General features: G+C 39.8%; 1 protein-coding gene across 3 annotated transcripts; it reads right to left on the bottom strand.

Moving 5' to 3' along the window:
• Positions 1-3446: 3446 nt before the first annotated feature.
• On the bottom strand, positions 3447-18481 carry LOC126769581 (potassium voltage-gated channel protein eag-like). Of its 3 annotated transcripts, none has more exons than XM_050488441.1 (16): positions 18165-18481; positions 17062-17211; positions 16397-16517; positions 16006-16118; positions 14804-14935; positions 14124-14254; positions 13017-13412; positions 12324-12747; positions 10773-10972; positions 10425-10677; positions 10127-10338; positions 9516-9714; positions 9223-9440; positions 8797-9084; positions 5305-5565; positions 3447-5238 (listed from the first exon to the last, which is right to left on the bottom strand). In XM_050488441.1, exons 2-16 carry the CDS (start codon positions 17138-17140, stop codon positions 5134-5136), a joined length of 3132 nt encoding a protein of 1043 aa, XP_050344398.1. In that variant the 5' UTR covers positions 17141-17211; positions 18165-18481; the 3' UTR covers positions 3447-5133. The 3 variants fall into 3 exon arrangements, with proteins under 3 accessions (XP_050344398.1, XP_050344399.1, XP_050344397.1); XM_050488442.1 differs by having other exon boundaries at positions 14145-14254; XM_050488440.1 differs by having other exon boundaries at positions 9223-9714; positions 14145-14254.
• Between the last annotated feature and the right edge of the window lie 1085 nt (positions 18482-19566).

Raw genomic sequence — 19566 nt, 5'->3', positions numbered from 1 at the left:
CGACATATGCTAACACTATAAATTGTATTAATATGAAAATTGCATGTAGAATTTGTAGTTTTCGAGTGGAACAGAAATAAACACAAAACTTATGACAATAAGTACGATAAACAACAATAAATATTTAACAACTAGCTGTGCCTGCCGTTTCTATATATATAAATTAAAAAAATCACCAATAGCAGACTTATATTATTTCAATATACCTGTACAACATTTTTAGTTTTTTTTTTCGTGAAATATTAGTATTTATTCGGTTTTTGTTGCACCCGGATCTAGATAGGGCAACAAACAATTGGAATCATATATGAGAAAAACATCATTCCCTATTACGACATACTTGAATAACTTTCCCTGTGCTTTATTTATTGTGACTGCAAACGATATCTTCAAAACTATTAAAAAATTCTAAAAACTGTCTATGGTCTTATCTCGACATCTTTCATAAGATTTAATATTTTATAAAAACGACTGCAAATAATGAATATCTTAGAACAAAGTTGTTACAATACAAAAGTTTATAAGTAGTCAACCTTAAAAGATAGACATATATCTACGCATGGGCGAGTTTTTTTTTACACTTAATAGGCAATTGTTTGACCGTTGACTTGCCTGATCTTAAGCATCGACACAGTCTAAGGTGTAGCACGCTTGCCTAAAACAAACCTGTTCACTCTGGATTTAAAGACACCAACGTTGTACCTGTCAGGAAATACGGACTCAGACAAAGCATTCCACAGTTTCGCAGTGCGAATGATGAATGTGGATTCAAAGCGCTTCGTACGTAATTTCTACTGTGAATATAAGTTAACCGACATATCAGCATAGGCTGAACCCTATTTAATATGATTGATCATATAGATCTGAGTTCAACTTACATTGGAAGAACAGTTATTTTATAGCAATTGTATCGAATAAATGTTCGACGTGATTCTTTAAATTGACATAACTTTATTATTTATAAACCGATTGAAATAAAACAAACGCTACATTTTAAGTGAAGTAAGATCAGTTACAGATTTATTATATGTACCTATAGATTGGAGTGATTTCCAAAAACAGTTTTAGAAAAAATATTTTTATAACTCCAAAGATATTTATTTTAATTATATAGTATAAGAACAAAATAAATACTTAAGATAATAAATATATTTATTAATATTTACATATAACAACCTATCGGTTAAGAAAGCATCGCAAATAATTTATTATATTTGACCAAAATTTAGTATATGAGGAACAATTCAACTATACGTTATTTACGTGTAACTTCTCACAGCGCACGCCGTGAAAGCGTTCAATACGCATTACTTTTCCGACTTAGTAGGCAATATAAGCGTAAATGTAGCTGTAATATTTATTTGTATAACTTTTATTAAAATTAAAAGAAATGGAGTTTTATTTTTGAGTTAGCGGAGATATAGGACGAGAAATTTAGCGACTTTATTTTATTCTATTTCTTTAATAGATTACAGATGAAGACCCTTTACTCGGTTATTCCTATTCTACTTAATTTAAGACTAAAAATTAAGCAATAAAAATAATAGAGCATCGCACAAAATAAACAATTAAATAAAGAATCTTATACATAATCTTATAGATATTGGAAAAAAAACTAATATTCTTTATTAAAGTAACAGAAACCAAACAACAGATTTTAGAATTTTTATGTCTGTCTGTATGTTTCAATACGCATTACGCAAAAACTACTGCATGTATTGCTAGAAGTCTAACTTAAAATATAGGCGCTATTTTACCGCAGGAAAATATCTTATTCCGATTGTTTTTAATTTTATACTGCCCGGAGCTCACTGTTTGCGCCTGCCATAAAAAGCATAGCAACTCATCACCCGCTTATTGTATACGTATGTGACCATAATGTTGTCGCGCTAGACGGTATTCATAAAATACTTACGCTACATCTAATGTTACTCGCTAGTTTTAGCTATGTCATTGTTCAGACGCTTTTAAACTCCCAACCGATACGCAAGTCAAATCATCATTCATATTTAATGAACTTCGAATCGCCCCATTCTTCACCCTCGTCATAATCGAAAATCCAGTTAAACGGGATAAAAAGGCCAAAATGTGTTAATTGTGTCACATTGTAGCGACAAAGCGTGAACAAGTAACAAATATTGACAACATATAGGTGCAAGGTTCTTATTTATGATATGCGATTATTATTATTCTAGTATTTAAAGATAAAAGGTTGTACTGAATTATTATTCAAATGCCTCCTTGTATGCTATATTAGGTGTTGATTTCTATTTGTTGTCCTACACGATGATAGCTTAGGCATGACTTACACTTGAACAAACTACAAAAAATTACAACCCTTCTAATCTAATAAAATTATAAATAAGGTAGAGCTAAACAATTTTATTACAAACCTAATTAATAATTGCAACCTAAGGCCGAAACGTATTTAATGTAACAATGTAAATTGTAATAATGAAATTAATGAAAACAATTACAACAATCCGACGTAACGACAGCAGAATAACAACAACATAATTAATAATTTCATCGAAAAATTAATACTTAATATGTATGGAAAATCGGAATATATGGAATGAGAAATCTGGGTATGGAAACCTTCTTCTTCTTCTTTGTTCAAACTCTATTCCCAGTTCAGTTGGGGTCGGGTCTCCTTGTACATCTGCGCTAGAGAGCTCTGTTCTGGGTTGTCTGTGCACTCAGATTCTCTTTCTGGGCCTCTTTTTGTATGTTTGACCACCAGGTTGCGGGCGGTCGCCCTCTTCCCCGCTGTCGGTCCGGGATATTAAGGACTTATTTAATATCTGGATATGGAAACCACGATTCAAAAATTTAGGTATTTAGCACACTGCTATCTATGGGCTAATGTCCGCAACATACATTATGACAACAAAAATACGAACGTTTTTAAACCTTTTGATATACTCAACCGATTTTCATGAAATAAAGACTAAACTTAACCTTGAAATACATCCTATAATAATTCAGTTATTCCAATTTGTAATTTTTAGCCGTTTTAAAGAGCCGGGATGGCCCAGTGGTAAGAACGCGTGAATCTTAACCGATGATCGTAGGTTCAAACCCGGGCAAGCATCACTGAATTTTCATGTGCTTAATTTGTGATTATAATTCATCTCGTACTTTACGGTGAAGGAAAACATCGTGAGGAAACCTTCATGTGTCTAATTTCACTGAAATTCTGCCACATGTGTATTCCACCAACCCGCACTGGAGCAGCGTGATGGAATAAACCTTCTCTTTAAAAAAAGGGAGAGGAGGCATTTAGCCCAGCAGTGGGACATTCACAGGCTGTTACGGTTACGGTAAATTGAAATGGTGTATTGTTACGTTAAAAATATTATTTCGTGTTAGGGGCAAAAAAATCTAATTTAATATTGTTGTAAATAAAACAAAGTGGATATTTATTTTCATGTCGATATATTTTCATTAAAAAGACAATAGGAGCAGTGGCTTAGCATGGGACCTTGCGGTCCGCCTATAGCCTATAGATATATGTTAGTTAGGGTCGTTGGAGTGCTTGGAGCGAGCGCCGCGCAGGGCGCGGCCCGCGACATGACCCCGACACACGACACAGCTCACCACACATCACACATGTATGAGCGGGCTCGCGACCTCGCGGCGACAACGCACCGATGTCATAATTAATATAATAATAAAATTTAAAAACATTAACAACGCATAAACAATCATAATAAACAACAGGCGCTGGGACGGTGGTATCGACTGTCGTAGTTTGTCCGGAATAACATCGCACGATTTTACAAAGCTTGCAAGGAATCGTTGGAAACTGATTTATTGACCCAAACGAAAGCGATATTGTTCTCGTCGTCGCCGATAAATCCGTCGCCAGTTTTTTTCAAATTCCTTGTACGTTACGGTACGTACGTGTTACGGTTGTTACGGTTGACAATACTGCGCCATTTTACATAGATATGTATTACGAACGAGTCTCTAATTTACAATAAATACAAATCTATTGAAATAAACTTCTTATACAATAACAAGGCGACTTCGATTGATAGAAATCGGAAATATAAATGTGTGGTAGTCTAAGCGATTGCTCAATACATTTCAAATTCAATCGATATTTTATATAACCTACTAATTAACTCGTGTTTCGAAGCGTACCCATAAAAATACGATAGATTCAAAATCTGCAACAGTTTATGTACACATCGCGTAATCGTAAGAAAATATTTGGTCGTTTGTGTGATCATGTTAAAGTCATAGTGAAATAAACCGTGAAAGAGTACCTAACGCTTTACAATTATTATATTTAGTGTATATAATTTATTTATATATTTTTACAAACCCCTAAGTACAAACTATAATATTGATTAACATATTGCTATACAACAGTGCAGGAAGCGGACGCAACCGCGCCCGCTCGCCGCTTAAAGCGTACTTGCAGCGTGAGCTCGCTCTCTTATATACATTATACATACATCGTACATCGTACGTCGTACAGTGCACACTGCACGAGCGGCGCCCAGCGGTGGATGTGGCTGCTTCAGAGTAAACGGCAGTATTCAAACATTCTTATTTTGTAATAAATTGTAGAATAAACCATTTAAAAAACTAACAAGGCGTCATTTATTCGGAAAAAGAATCTTATCAGTCTGACGACACATTTACTGTAGGTACTCGTAGGTATATGAATAGTTACAAATTTTGCAGTAGATAGTAAAATAACGTGCAATACGACCTCCACCGCTCGGTCGACTCCTCAGAAGCGTCGTTTTGCTTTAAAAATAATGATGAACTAGATCAATCAAAATAAAAGAGTCACCCATTAGATGACAGACGATTATCTCCAGTAGAGTCCGAAACGCTACGGACAATGTCCACAAATCGACAACGTGCCAAGTTGGCGATAAGTGACACAACCCGAACACTATTTCCATAAATGACGACCATCGGCTTCCTCGATTCTAATTACGAGCCGAAGGAGCGCATGAACTTCGGCGACTCCGTTAAGGAGTCGGTAGTCGCGCGCTCCCCGAGTGGCGTGCGATCGTACCGCGGAAGTACTCTTGCGAGGGGGCGGCGGTTGAAGGTAAGGGCGCGCGGGCGGGCGGCACGCTACTGCGGCGCGCCTCCCGCCGCCGCGCGCTACACGAAGTCGCGCCGTCGCACAGCCGCACCCGCGGGACTGCCTGGAGACTCGCCCGGTGTTGTCGGCGTCGGAACTTGAGGGGCGGCACCTTTGCTTCGTGCCTGGAAATGCATCGAGGTTAGAAACAACGTTGATCTCAGATGTACGCGTTTTTAAAATGTTAGAACCTTAGTGCGCCGTTTCCTGGCTAGCGCGGCGGATTCTGTCCTGTCGAGCCTTTCGGTGCGCTCGGTTCGATCGGCCCGCTCGCCACGATCGCTGCGGTCTGCGCGGTCTGCGCGGTCCAACCTTTCGGGGCGCTCGTTCCGTTCGGCGCGTTCTGCGCGCTCGGCTCGCTCCGGGCGCTCGGCGAAGTCGGCGGCTGCGTCACTGGGGTCGGCCCCGAGCCGCGCAGCCAGCATTGTCAAAAGATCTTCGACTCGACCCAACTGTTTAAGTTATTAAAGTATGGATGACAGTTTTTTTTATTATTATATTCTAAGTCAAAAAAAACATACAAAACAACATAATTAAAATATATATATTGGAATATTATATCGATCGATCAATCGAAGGAGGAGTAGACGTAAGCAAACCTAAGATTTATATTTACATACACAATATACACTACAAACAATTCTTATTTTATAATACAACGCTATTTCACTTAACTAAGTACTTAATAGCCACTTTAATTTTACTTCTAAATGCAATTTTTTTAGGATTCATAGAATGTCATAGAATATTCAGGATTTCGAACAACGATATCGCGTCAATTCAATGTGAAATTTGTTTCTTCCGATGTCTGTGGTTGAAATAGGTTATATGTAGTTCTTTTTATTTTTATATCCACTTTGAAAAAAAGCTGAGATTACCCAAAGGTCAGAACACGTGAATCGTAAACAATGATTATGGGTTCAACCCAGGCAAGCACCACTATTTTCATTTGCTAAATTTGTGTTAAAAATAATTATCATGATCGGGGGTGTCGCAAAACATCGTATGTCTCTCATGTGTCTATCAGCCCGCACTGGAGCAGCGTGGTGGAACAAGCTCCAAACACTCTTCTCAAAACTTCGGCTTTAGCCCAGCAGTGGGACACGCGCATAAACAACCAGAACGTCTTTACATTTTATATTGTGCCATGTATGAGAAATAGAAGAGCCAGCGAGTGATCCTCATGGATGAGTATTTTAGCACTGGCTAGAAAGTCTTGATAACATTACGAAAGGCGATCACCATCGTTCATAGACATCTGTAACATGACCGATGAGCCGTGTATGAGTTCCCGCAATACCAGCATTGCGGGAACCTTTACATTTGACATTTAATGGCCCCTTTTTTGTGTAACTTGCATGTACGTAGAAATCAGCACGTGATGCGCGTGTGTTAGCACAAGGAAGCGGGATGTATACTGCTGTGGTGTTGGTGCGCTAGTTGACATCTTTCTACTTGCAATGTGATATATCGACTCAAAATGACATTTCCATTGAAACATATCATCTATAATCGCTGTTTGATACAAAACTATTTTATCTATTGAAATATTTTAGGTTCAGTTGCTGCCAAGGTATGATTGCAATAAAATGTGATAGATGATCGCAAAACTATCATTTTGCCAGGTTCCAACAGCAACACGCCTTGAAAGTCGTAGCAACCGATGTCACATAGTAGAAATCACTATTTAAAACTGATGCTTCCCATATACCTAGCTATATTCTCCTTGAAAATACAATATCAACATTTGATACTTTATTATAATTATAAATTTAAAAAGGCTAACCATATCAAACCGTCTTTAAGTTTTGTAAATATGTATATTGCTCTGAAGGCGAGAATTAAAAACATAAATAGCATTAGATACATGTGTTCCTTGTAAGACACGCGGGATTTTATGTTAATCCTATTACACGGCTGTCGCAATACTATACTAATAAGAATTATGCTTCACATGAGCCATCCACCTATTCTTGTATCTACATCATCATCGTCATTATAGTGTTTCGAGCTGTTCATTGAGAGACAGCTCTCGTCGTTAGAAATGATATGACAAAAATAAATCTCTGAAATAACGCTGCGATTGTCAGGCGGGCTCAACGAAAAGGCAATAAATAAAATAATAAGACAGTAAATTATTAAACTCGAAATAATATAAATCACTGCTGTTAGAAAATCATATCAGAGTTTATGTAACTCCTTAGTATAAATATTTTACAATTCTTTATCTTCAGGTCAAACTTTATGCTTTGGTTTTACTCATTTTGGTCATAATCGAAACCGTATGAAATTGAGTTTGTTCAAATTTAATTTGTTAAAAGCCATGCACAGCTTTTTTACTTTTTATAGATCCGCTCCATGTCACTAAGTCAAAGTCAATAATCTTTAGTCACTATAGAAGCGTTACACTTATTAATTGATTGTTATAAATCTACCACCGGCTCGGAAATATACATCTCAGACCTGAGAAGAAACGGCTAAAGAAACTCAGCGGGATATATTTTATTTTAACTCGAATTTTACGATTATAGATTTTATACAATAATAGAATTATATTTTGTTATTTGACATGGCCTGGAGGCGATGGTTTCGTTGTGATCATCTAAAAAGTTATTAGTTTTGTAATATCTTTTAGCACTCAAACGTTCCTTAACAATTTTTTTCAAATTTCACAATTGAATATTTTTGAACGTTTTCTCGGATCCTGTTGTACAAAAGTATGTGTCTAATCGCCAATCTATAAATATGAAGGCCACATCGAAGAAATACTAAAGACTAAGGAATTTTTTTTTTGTGTATAGGCTAACGCTTGACTGTTATCACACCTGACGGAAAGTGAGATACAGTTTAAGATGGAGCGCGCTTGCCTAGAAGATACCTTGAAGATATCTTGTAGAATACCGACAGACAGGCAACCTTAGGACGATGTTCTAAGGTCTGGAGCTTTGTGACCAGTGTCTGGTCGCCAATGAACCTTCTAGCACGACGATCCACTGAATCCAAAGCTTCAAGCTGGTATAAGTACCACGACGGCTCTGCTAAGGCAGAGCCGTCCCATAAGTGGCTGCAGTACTCCATGCACGATCTGACTTGGGCTTGATATAGAGTCAGAAGCTGTTCCGGTGTGAAGTACTGTTTGACCTTATTGAGGATGCCAAGTTTTTTGCCCGCAGTTTTAGCTTTGGATTCAATGTATTGTCCAAAGTTGAGTCTGGATGTTAATGTAACTCATAGAAGCTCAATACTGTCGGTGATGGGTACAGATACACTTCGGAAAGTAGTCAGAAGCTGTTCCGGTGTGAAGTTCTGTTTGACCTTATTGAGGATGCCAAGGTTTTTGCCAGCAGTTTTAGCTTTGGATTCAATGTATTATCCAAAGTTGAGTTTGGATGTTAATGTAACTCCTAGAAGCTCAATACTGTCAGTGATGGGTACAGATACACTTCGAAAAGTAGGAGTCAGGTGGAATGGACTCCTCTTGGCGGTGAACAAACACGCTTGAGTCTTGGTAGGATTAAATTTGACTTGGTTATCATCGGCCTATAGTTCTGTTGTTTCTAAAACATCTAATGCTTCATTGAAAAGCACATTCATTTTGACACATTTTACGTTGGATTTGAGAAGGTCTTCGTATTATGTACTATACAATTTGTCTCAATCATTGTAAAAATCTATCATAATACCTTTTGTTGAAGTCGTTGGACTTCGTTTCGTACGTCACGCCGTAATTCCGCCAGTGCAGCGTCGTGCGATGACGCCACGGCAGGCGCCGGCAACACAGGCCCGGGAGCGGGTGGGGCTACAGGTGCGGCAGCAGGAGTGGGCGACGGCGCAAGTGCCGCGGTGGGCGCCGGTGCTGGAGCTGGAGCCGGTGCTGGGGTTATTTTCTTGTCATCGGTTTCTTCGTCGATGGGTTCACGGCGCGCCGCCGCTCCTAAAACACTACCGGCTCGTCCTCGTCCGAATGCAGTCTGTTTAAACGACACGTTACTTACAATAAAATATATGAGAAAAAGTGCATTCACTCAAAATCTTATTATGAAATATATTTATCTATACCAAAATTATTTTATAATATTCATTCGTCGAATAATAAAAGTAAATATAACCTTAAGCGAGAGGGCGGCCACTCCGGCGGCGTCGGGCGGGGCGGATCGGTCCCGAGCGCTGAGCGAGCGCGTGAAAGCGGCGCGAGGCGCGTCCGGCGCGTCCAGCGAGCCGCCCGCCAGCAGTCGGCCCCACTTGCCGCGCGCCGCCGCCGTGCCGGCGCTCGGGCCCGTTTTGCTCTCCTCCGCGGCGCCGTTAGACGCGCTCGTAATGCTCGTACCTAAACAAGCACTCCTTGTACCGAACGAAAACGAGTGGCGGGCGGGCGAGCTGAAGAATGTGTCGGCTGAGGTACCGTCGCCGCGCTCGGCGTCCGGTGGCGGTGCGACGAGCGAAGGCGCGCGCGCGGGCGCGGGGGCGGGCGTGGCGGCCACGCTGCGCTCGCGACGGAAACGCGAGAAGATCTTGCGCACGAGGTGGTCCTGCGCCTGCTCCAGCTGTGGTTCGCGCTTCCGCCGCTCCATTAGCTCACGTTCACGTCGGACATCTGCCACCTGCTCTCCGTTAGTATAGAGTTCGCTTGTTAACTTTTAATGAGCTAATGAGAAGTATGAACTAAAATATATTGGTGGTAGAGTGCAAGCTCGTCTGGGTAGGTACCACCCACTCATCAGATATTCTACCGCAAAACAACAGTACTTGGTATTGTTGTGTTCCGGTTTGAAGGGTGAGTGAGCCAGTGTAATTACAGGCACAAGGGACATAACATTTTAGTTCCCATGTTTGGTGGCGCATTGGTGATGTAAGCTATGGTTAACATTTCTTACATGCCAATGTCTATGGGCGTTGGTGATCACTTACCATCAGGTGGCCCATATGCTCTTCTGCCTTCCTATTATGAAAATGAGCAATTGTATCAATAACTTTTTATTAAAAAGGCTTGTATGATAGAAATGTATTGCTAACCTTTCGGAATATTAAACGATGTCGCAAGTTGTACGTCAGCGTAAGATTTCTAGCAAAACTGTTTGCGAACGCCTGATAGAAATCGAGAACCTCGAGTAGGCGGTCGCGTTTAATAGTGTGTAGGTCGCAGTAGGTGAGAGCGCGCACATTGGCCGCGGACTGGCCCACGGCACTGTCCTTCCAGAACGAGTCTCCAAATACATCACCTTTGCCTGCCTCGAAAATATATTACTTGAAATAAGAGAGTGCTAATGGACATTATATTTTTAACTCAGTAAAAATACGTAGTGACGCTAACCGAGTATCGCTACCACCTCGTCGTCCTGAATGACCTCGAGACTGCCGGTGACGATGAAGCAAAGCGAATCGATGGACTCGCCGGTGTGGTACAGCAGGTCTCCGGGCGCTGAGTGTGACATGTGGAAGTGCATTGCAAGCGCGCGTAGACACCCGTCCGATGCGAGGCGGAAAGCCGGGTGCTCATTAAAAACCTTGCGATTTAGGTGCACGCAAATATCGGCTTTCATATCTTTTGGGCAGTAATTCAGCACCTGTTCGAAGTAAATTGTTGAGATATTGTATCAAGTATTACACAACGTCGTTCACACATTACATACATCCATCAAGTTTTAAAAAACAATTTCACCTTATCCGTGTCGAGGCCCTTGGTCATTGCCCACGTGGATACCACGTAGTCCATGACGCGCTCGCTGAGCGCTTTAGGCACTTCGTGTAGTTTCATGAACTCCCGAACATTGTTGAGCATGTCATGGTACTTAGCCGTCGCCGACGTCATCTGCTGTATGATGGTGGTCACGTGACCGAAAATCGTCGCATAAAGCAGGGCTGTCAACATTCCAACGCTAAAAGGTTAATATATTATGTGGAACAAAACATACGTACGCTACTCTACTAAGCTGTGTTTGATATCTCTTCTACATCTTACGAGATGGTCCGATAGCGATTTCTTTGTACATTCTGATGACATGAATCCACCGGTTATAAAATTTCCTTCTCTTTCAATATCCAACTTTAGTAATAGTTAATATTTACTATATAACCGTACAAATTGTTTTATTTAAAAGTAATATTATGAAGTCGTGATCATAACACCAAACCCGTATTCTACAATCATTTTTTAATTAAAAAGTTTTGCTATAATAATATTAAATTTTAAAACATTTTATAATAAAATCTCCCTACCCGCTTTTCTCAGTTGTTTCGCTTTCGACTAGTGCGGCCGTGTCAATGAGTGGTAGTCAATAAGTAGCAGTGTTCTGGTGGCTATGGATTTCTTTCAAGCATTAAGTAAATAATAAATTGCATGATCTATGAAGTATGTACTTGTAAAATTCAGTAGTAGATTTGCTAAATGGATAAAAAGACAATATTGATATTTATGTATGAATGTATGAATTCAAATCAAAATCTACCGATTTTATTACGCTACAAAGAAAACCTATAAGGATTTGTTTATATGCATATCTTCTATGTATGGCGACATACCTATGTGTGCAACAAGGCTTCTGTCTCATGGTAATTTTGTTATAGAACTATAAATAGTAAACCTTCAAAACACAAGCACGCATACACATCTGCATCTATTCAAAATGGTATTGCTACATGGTTATATCAAAGGCTCGGGCCCATGGCTCTATATTCTCGAAGTAACTCTTAATCTCAGAGGTCCGTCAAGTGATTAAAACTATAATATTTGATGAAGCTTTGAGTGACCTAGCGCTGGGTAACGATACCCTCCCACAGCGACGCTTCGTGGGCCTGCACAAAGGAGGAGAGGATAGCAATAGGGGAGAGTAGATACATAATAAAATCAACATAATGAAAAGTAATGAAACCCAAAACTAAAATATGTTTATATAATATGATTTATGAAAGTATAGCTTAAATAAATGTCGTCTTTGGACGATCAAGATAAGTTACTTAGCAAAACAAAAGTAGCTATTCACTTATCGTAATTGATATGTACGGACTACGGATAGCGAGTAATATTACTAAAAGTAAATCGTATAAAATTAAACAAAACAGACAAAAATAGAGAAAATGAAAAACAATAGGAAACTGGAATGGAGAGGGAGGAGTATCGGGTAAAAGAGCGCGGCCCCCGTCGCAGCCGCAGAGCGCGTCGCTGCGCGGAGGTCGCGCTGTGCTCCGGCTAATAAGAGAAGAATTCCGGCACCTGCTACGATCATCATGCAGATGGTGAAGATCTTCTCGTTATCGGTCTCGGCGGCGACGTTGCCGAAGCCCACGGAGGTCATACAGGTCATAGTGAAGTAGAGGGCGGTGACGTACATGGTCTTACGCGACGGCCCGTTAACTAGCTCGGGTCCGTCGGACTCATTTGACCAGACGTACGAGTAGGGGCTCTGGGTGACGTTAGCTAGTTTCCACAGCCAGGAGTACTGGAGGCCGGAGTCAGCATCGGAGCGGCCGATGCTGTACCAGACGCAGGCGAGCCAGTGTGCAACCAGCATGTAGAAGCACAGCAGTAGGATGAGCATCGCCGCGCCGTACTCGAGGTAGCGGTCCAGCTTCCGCACCACACGCCCCAGCCGTAGCAGCCGCACTACCTTCAGCGCGCTGAACAGACTGCCTATACCCTACACGACGATACGACTTGCTACATTTAATGTGTCACCGAACAATAATATGCGTGCGCACGTTAGAGACGCAGTGAAACCGCAAGTGGCAAAAAATAAAACTAATTCAGCAAAATATCGAATGACTAATACTAAAGGGGAAAGACAGGAATAATTTTAATTGTTTTCTATATGATTTCTTAATTAGCTAACATTTTGAAAGATATAAAGCTAACTCGTTGTGAAAACCATTCAGCAAATTCCTGATAAAATATGACATATATACTTACATCTTCGTCATGGTCGAAAGCGTTAAAGACGTCGTAAGGCAGGCAGGAGAGCAGATCGATAAGGAACCACGATTTGAAGTAATTCTTGCGGATAACTTTAGGATCGCTGACGACCTCACCACCGGGTCCCACAAAAGTTGTGTGAAAATTAAGTACAATGTCTATGAAAAACACAACGTCAACAATAGAATCTATGACGAGTAGGGAAACATCCTCGCTAGTCTTGTTCTTAAAGGCAACATTGTATGGGACCATAATGGCGGTGTAAAACGTGAGGCAAAGTATGATCCAGTCCCAGATCGCCTTAAAAGCGCAGTAGTGTAGCAGGATGTGTGGCGGAGTCTTAGGAGCCTCCTGCCGATACTGCGGCAGCACGTCGCCCGACAGCGACATCACCTGTGATTAAAAAGTCATACCTAAATGAAAACCTCAGCTTGGATCAAAATGATCGCAATTCGTATAAATTACTTACGTTTATTTGGATATACCACATTTATTTGTTGCTATTGTTATGTGCTATTTATAATATAATATTATGGCTGATGAGCATTACAATCAGTAGCTTGGTAAGTGCTCGCTTAATCTACATAAAGACTGCATCGTTATTGAGAGAGGTGGGGCAACCGTAAAGTGCAAAATGAGTTGGAAGTCGAGTATGAAAAAAGACAGTGCGATATTGACGTAGGTTTCATTAAATGTATTCAAGCGAACTAGATATTTAAATTAATTCAAAAAGAAAACTACCTTGTTTTGAAAAGTTTTGTTTTAGGAAGAGATCTCAAAAATCGGACGCGTAATAAAGATTGCTGCAGTCAATTAAGTGTATATTTTTTATAGCGTTATCACTTTTATATTCTCTGAAATAACCTTAATATTTAATTTTTACAAGCACCAGATCATATCACGTGTGCTTAGTTAAAATATTAGATCATGCTTTAAATAGTATATCCTTCGTACTAACTACTTTACCAGTATCATTCTGATCATGACTGGACCCATGATGCGTTGACTCATCCACCATAGAACGCATACACGTCGGTCCGGTCACGTCAGAGCGATGTAGGCACTAGCGCTAGGTGTAGAGAAGAGAACAGCGTGCGTGTTTACATGGTGTGCGTTGGTACTGACATGCGCGAGCTGGCTCTGGCGCGCCGGCTCCTTGAGCGCGGGCAGCGCCGACACCAGCACCGAGCGCGAGCGTGTCACGCTGCGCGCCAACTTTGCGAACTTCGACAGACCTGTCTCACATGTAAACCGCCTTCTTATTACATACCTGACTCTGGTGTCCAAGTTGAATTAGCCTATAAGCTGTTACACTTAAAATGAGCGACGCCTTCGGGCAGGCAGTACAGATCCAATACTATTTTATTCCATTTCCAATAGTTTAGCGTCGTCATCCTTACACCATTAATCAATGCATTACTTATATATTATCTATAAATGTACAGCAGAAGAGTAGCGTGTGTGTAAGTGCCATCTGGTCGAAAGTGGACCTTCGGAGCCTTACTAATACCCTTTGTTAATAATGTGCTGACGTTCGTAAGACAAAGTTGTTATTTCTCGTGTGCTTATTTTTATTTACTCTGAGTAACCCACTCCTCTTGCAATTAGACGGGAGTCACAGGGAGTAACGACCCAAGGCAATGCTTTCAATCGATATAATAATAAATATATTGTGACTGCATAAGTACTGGCACAAAATAAATGAGTTTATCATTTCATTTTGAAATTTAAAAATAATGTAATAGTGTCGTGATATGTAAGCACGCTGTTCGAGTGTAACTTGCCTCCCTTGGGGTCATCGGCGTCGATGGGCTGCTTAAGTGCAGTGATGTCCCGAAAAGTGAGCAGAAACAGGACCACCAACTCACGCTCGTTGCGGATGGGCGCCACGTGCACCAACAGCCACAGCGGCGTTCCTGCTCACCACAAAACATACATAGGTCGTGCTATCGGTTTACATGCCTAGGAAATAATGTAAATAGCAGGGAATGGCATCGAGGATCGAGACCAACAGTTCCTCGATCATCGCTATATTGCTTTGCCAAAAAAATAACAATAGTTACTCTCCGTTTTGAACAGAGAGAACAGTTTTATTTTTTATTAAAAATTGAACTTGTGTCGGCACATCACATGAGTGCAAAATAGACCTGGAAGGTTTTGAGCCCTCTTCGAAGCCTCTATAAATAAAATAACTACATACACATACATATAACCAACTATATATAAAATAAATTTATTATTTAAAAATAAATACGTACGTTCTATAAATTTAATTAGTGCAAGTATATTAAAAATATAAAACAATAGAAGCATCAATATTTTAATAAAGAATGTCAATACATTTGTTCCGGAGAATTCAAAAGTTTAAAAAAAGTATGTTTAAATGTAGCAGGTGATATAAGAAAGAAGTAGATTTTTTCATTATTTGTTTTGTTCCTGCCTTTCTGTGGCAATAATCTGCAATCATAAAATGAAATGGTAGGGGGAAATACAAATCAAGTCTCGTGTTCGAAGCGAGGTCAGCCTGCACCGGGCGCTCATTTTGTTAAAAAATAAATTTTTATATCTAAGGAACATGGGTCAGTTATTTTTAATGTTTTATACATGTATTTAAAAAATACAATCTATACATTTTAATACAGCAAAGTTTTTGTACATATAATAAATTTAGAAAAAACGATTGTGGGCGAGAAAAACAAGAGTAACAAAACACGAAAATGCATTTTTATGATACGATATATTAATATCGTCATAAACCCGCAGACGAACACCACCACCACCACCTGGTAGGTACTTGTGGTAACATTCAAAATAAAAAAGTACATAATTATTTATTTTGTTTTGAGATATGTCCATTACTGTATTAAATTCACAGCTTAAATAAGGCATCATCAGAATATGAAAATTCAATAAAAAAAATTGAACAGCATGTTTATAGTGACAGTCAGACGAAGGTTGTGCTAAGAGAATAATCAAGAAAACATACGGTTCTTCTTGTAAAGTAGTATTTCGAACTGGTCCGCGAGGTGGTGATCGAGCGCGCGGTCCACGCGCTCCACCGCCTCCTTCTCCGTCAGCTCTCCATACATCCACGTGCAGCTGCCGACACGATATACGCTCATACTCACTACACTGACATATACCAGAATAACTTTATAAAGCTTTCAAAACTGACTATTTAAAATTAACTACAACTCTTTTAATTTTTCATGTATTTTCTTGAGAATTGTTTGATGCCGAAGAATAATGAAACAAGAAATAACGAAAAAAAATATATCCGTCGTATATGCACACTACACAAGAATAAGCGGGCAGCAGCAGCGATAGTCTGCACTGAGGTATAATATTCAAGAGGTGATGCTGCAAAAGAAACTTACCGGCAAGATTTCTGCATGACCTCGGCGCGATTGTAGCCGCTCATTTTGCAGAACGTTTCGTTGCAGTATACGATGGGGTAGTCTACGATCTGCGCGTTGGCCAACAGGAAGCTACTGTCTGCTGTTGGACAAAGTAATTATCCGACCACTTATTGCACACAGAAATCCATGGTGCACATTTACTGTAAGCTTTAACTTATGACGATATCCTTCAAGTATACCAACATGATTTCATATTAATGAAATATACTAATTGCCCAAGTTCATACGGATCAGTACGTATAATATGCGACGTCATTCCAGTAACCAAATATGCCCGAAACTCTTTAATTCTCAGAGCTTGTAAAATGTACAGTAAATATTTTCTTCATATTGATTTCGCTACACGAACAAAACAATCCGTAAAAAAGGAAATAAGAAATACAACAATTTGTAAATTGTATAGAATTTTAATGATTAAAAACTTTCTTGGTGTATGTACCTATTTGTTGTATTCATTTAATTTATTGCGTTATTATACTGTTTGTTTCCAGCATTTAAATAAATAAATAAAAAATCTCATGCAGGTAAATAATTACAATATTAAAAAGATTTTACTTTTACTGAAATCAGTGTTAGAGCTTGAAGGGAGGTTGAAGGTTCGGTTCAGACAAGGAAATACTGACGCTGTGAAGACGAGCGGCGTATGATGTTCTCGAGGAAGGTGTTCTGCGGGGCCACGAGCCCCCGCCGGCCGCCCGGCATGCCGCGCGTGTCTTCCGCCCCCGCGTCACGCGCGCGCTCTCTGACCTCCTTTTAAGCAGGGACCTCGGTAACTGCAAATAAACACGCACTATGATTTGTACTGTATTTGTCTACACAATTATACTATATGCTATCAAAAGGACATCTTGCCTAGCTATCAATAAAGTCTACAGATTGCGACTAGCCTGACAATGTACATTTATAGCTGTCAAAAACCCAGGTTTGGTGATGTTTGTGCTTTAGGTGAAGTGGAAGTATATATAAAACAAAACGAGTAAGCTACTTGGAGCCACAATTATATGTTAGTTGAAGGCCTGCAACTGCTCTTCTGCCCTATCAACATACATTCGACAAGAGGATGGAAGTGCAACCATTGTCAGCTCGTAATCACTCTCGATCGCGAATTCAGTAGTGTCTTCGTCACTTGTTTTAGTAAGTTACCACATTACCTTTCATTTGTTATTAAGTGCTTTAGATGGCTTATGTTGATATATAATTAAACAGTATTGCAGTTTAGTCAAATGCATTTTTCTCCATAAAAAATATAAAAGTGTACCTACTGTACTTCCTTTTATAAATTTCAGAATAAATTATTTTCATGTTTACTTTCCTATTCTAAAAATTGAAATATATTCCAGTTGTTTTTTTAATAAAAACGAAACAAAGAAACAATAATGACATTAGTGTTTTTGGATAGGAACCTCAAATAATACATTATAAAGGTTAATAGCTTGAGTTGAGGTCGCATCGATTGAGCCAGTGCCTTTGGACTTGCGGAGAGCATCGAGCCAAACCGCGACCGGAAAGAAAATTTGTTTTCATGGTGTAACGTGCAACGAAGACGAACATCGATCGATACCTCATGTTTACGTGAGCTCTGTCGTCCAGCGCTCACCGCAATCCGCACTACACGTGCATTGATACACAAATCGCTTTAAAAATATAATCGTCCTTGTCGTCCTCCTTGGTGTAAGTGTTATGTAAGTGATATCTACTTGTCGCTGAATAAAAATCTCGAACTCACGTCATCGTACTCGTAGATTATAGCTCCTAATTCACTTTTCCCTGATCGACGCTAAACTCACGAGTTGAACCTACTTTTGTCGACACGATCAAATTTAAGACTAATTAGGATATAATCTGATTTGAAACGTGCGACGATTTCCTTGCGACGGAGATCGGTCTGCACGACTGCAGTCTCTCACTGATCCGGCACCGCGATGAGCTCTCGGGCTTCGACACGTCACGGCGGTCAAGAGGGTCGGTGGGAGCTGGCAGGCGAGCTGCTGCCGTCGCATCGCTCTCGGCGCGGCGCCGCGCGGGCTCGTGTGCTCGTCGGTTGCTCGGGCACCCGCGCTACAATTCGCGCCTCACTGCCGCCTCCGCCTGCGCCCTTTGCCGCGCGCATGCGTGTGATGCAGGCTCGTTTCACACGTACAGTGCACCATTGTTTTGTAGCATCGGTTGTAAATTCCCTTAGCACCGCTTTAGAACGTTAATTACGTCATTTTAAATGAATGATGAATTAAGAATTAGTTTAATTAGCCGTACATATGTCTGACGAAATTTTCTACACGATATATTTTAAAGATTTTTTTAAACGATTAGCGTCACATTTTAGCCAATTTAAACAAAATCTTAATAAATGATTCACATGAACCTTCGTCATAAGTCACTCCCCTTCTATTGATAAAACCGTATGAAACCTGGTCCCATGATCTTTGATTATAGCGATAGACAGGAAGACGCTGCGCCCCCCGCCCCGTCTTTCTTAATACTTGTTTCATAATATGTAATGATGCTAACTGAAAGTGCTGGTTCACTTTATCATAATATAATTTTAAATAATTTAGGTTGATTTATACCTACGGGCTATAACTCAAATGACTATGTATCTACTTACGTGTTTGTCTACTACCCACTGATCATATAATATACCGCCAGGCAGCAATAGGTACTTATTATTGTTTTGGTGTGGTTTGAAGGTTGAATGAGCCGGTGTAACTATAGGGACAAGGAACATGACATCTTAGTTCCCATGTTCCCAATCCCAATGTCTATGGGCGGTGGTGCTCACTTACCGTCAGGTGATCCACTTATCGGTTTGGCTATAGAACAAAGATGTTATAAAAAATATCTTAGATTAGGCAATCAGCGTTTAAATTTCCAATTGTCTAAAACAAACTGTTAAATTTGCAATATGAGCTGAACTATTTTCTGGATGAAAATAGCTCGGTCGATTGTAATTACAATTACTACCACTATAATTACAATTACTATTAGTACTAGGATTTTTGCAATCAAATAATAATAATGCGATTTATCTACATACCTACGATATATACTTACACGAAACGTCCGACTCGAATTTCTGATATTAAAAAACCTACCTAATTGATTAAAACGATGAAACGCGTTTATCCAGC

This window comes from Nymphalis io, chromosome 7, assembly GCF_905147045.1.
Source record: "Nymphalis io chromosome 7, ilAglIoxx1.1, whole genome shotgun sequence".
Lineage (NCBI taxonomy): Eukaryota > Metazoa > Arthropoda > Insecta > Lepidoptera > Nymphalidae > Nymphalis > Nymphalis io.
The sequence above is the reverse complement of the archived record's forward strand: the minus strand, read 5'-3'. Positions and strand labels throughout refer to the sequence as shown.

Excerpts from the sequence above, each read along its gene's own strand:
- LOC126769581 (XM_050488440.1), bottom strand. The coding sequence starts at position 17,140 with ATGCCGGGCGGCCGGCGGGGGCTCGTGGCCCCGCAGAACACCTTCCTC. Across the intron at positions 13,413-14,144 it reads GCCAGAGCCAGCTCGCGCAT|GTGATGTCGCTGTCGGGCGA; the intron begins GTCAGTACCAAC and ends TTTTAATCACAG. Across the intron at positions 10,973-12,323 it reads CTGCATGATGATCGTAGCAG|CCCTGCTTTATGCGACGATT; the intron begins GTGCCGGAATTC and ends GAATGTTGACAG.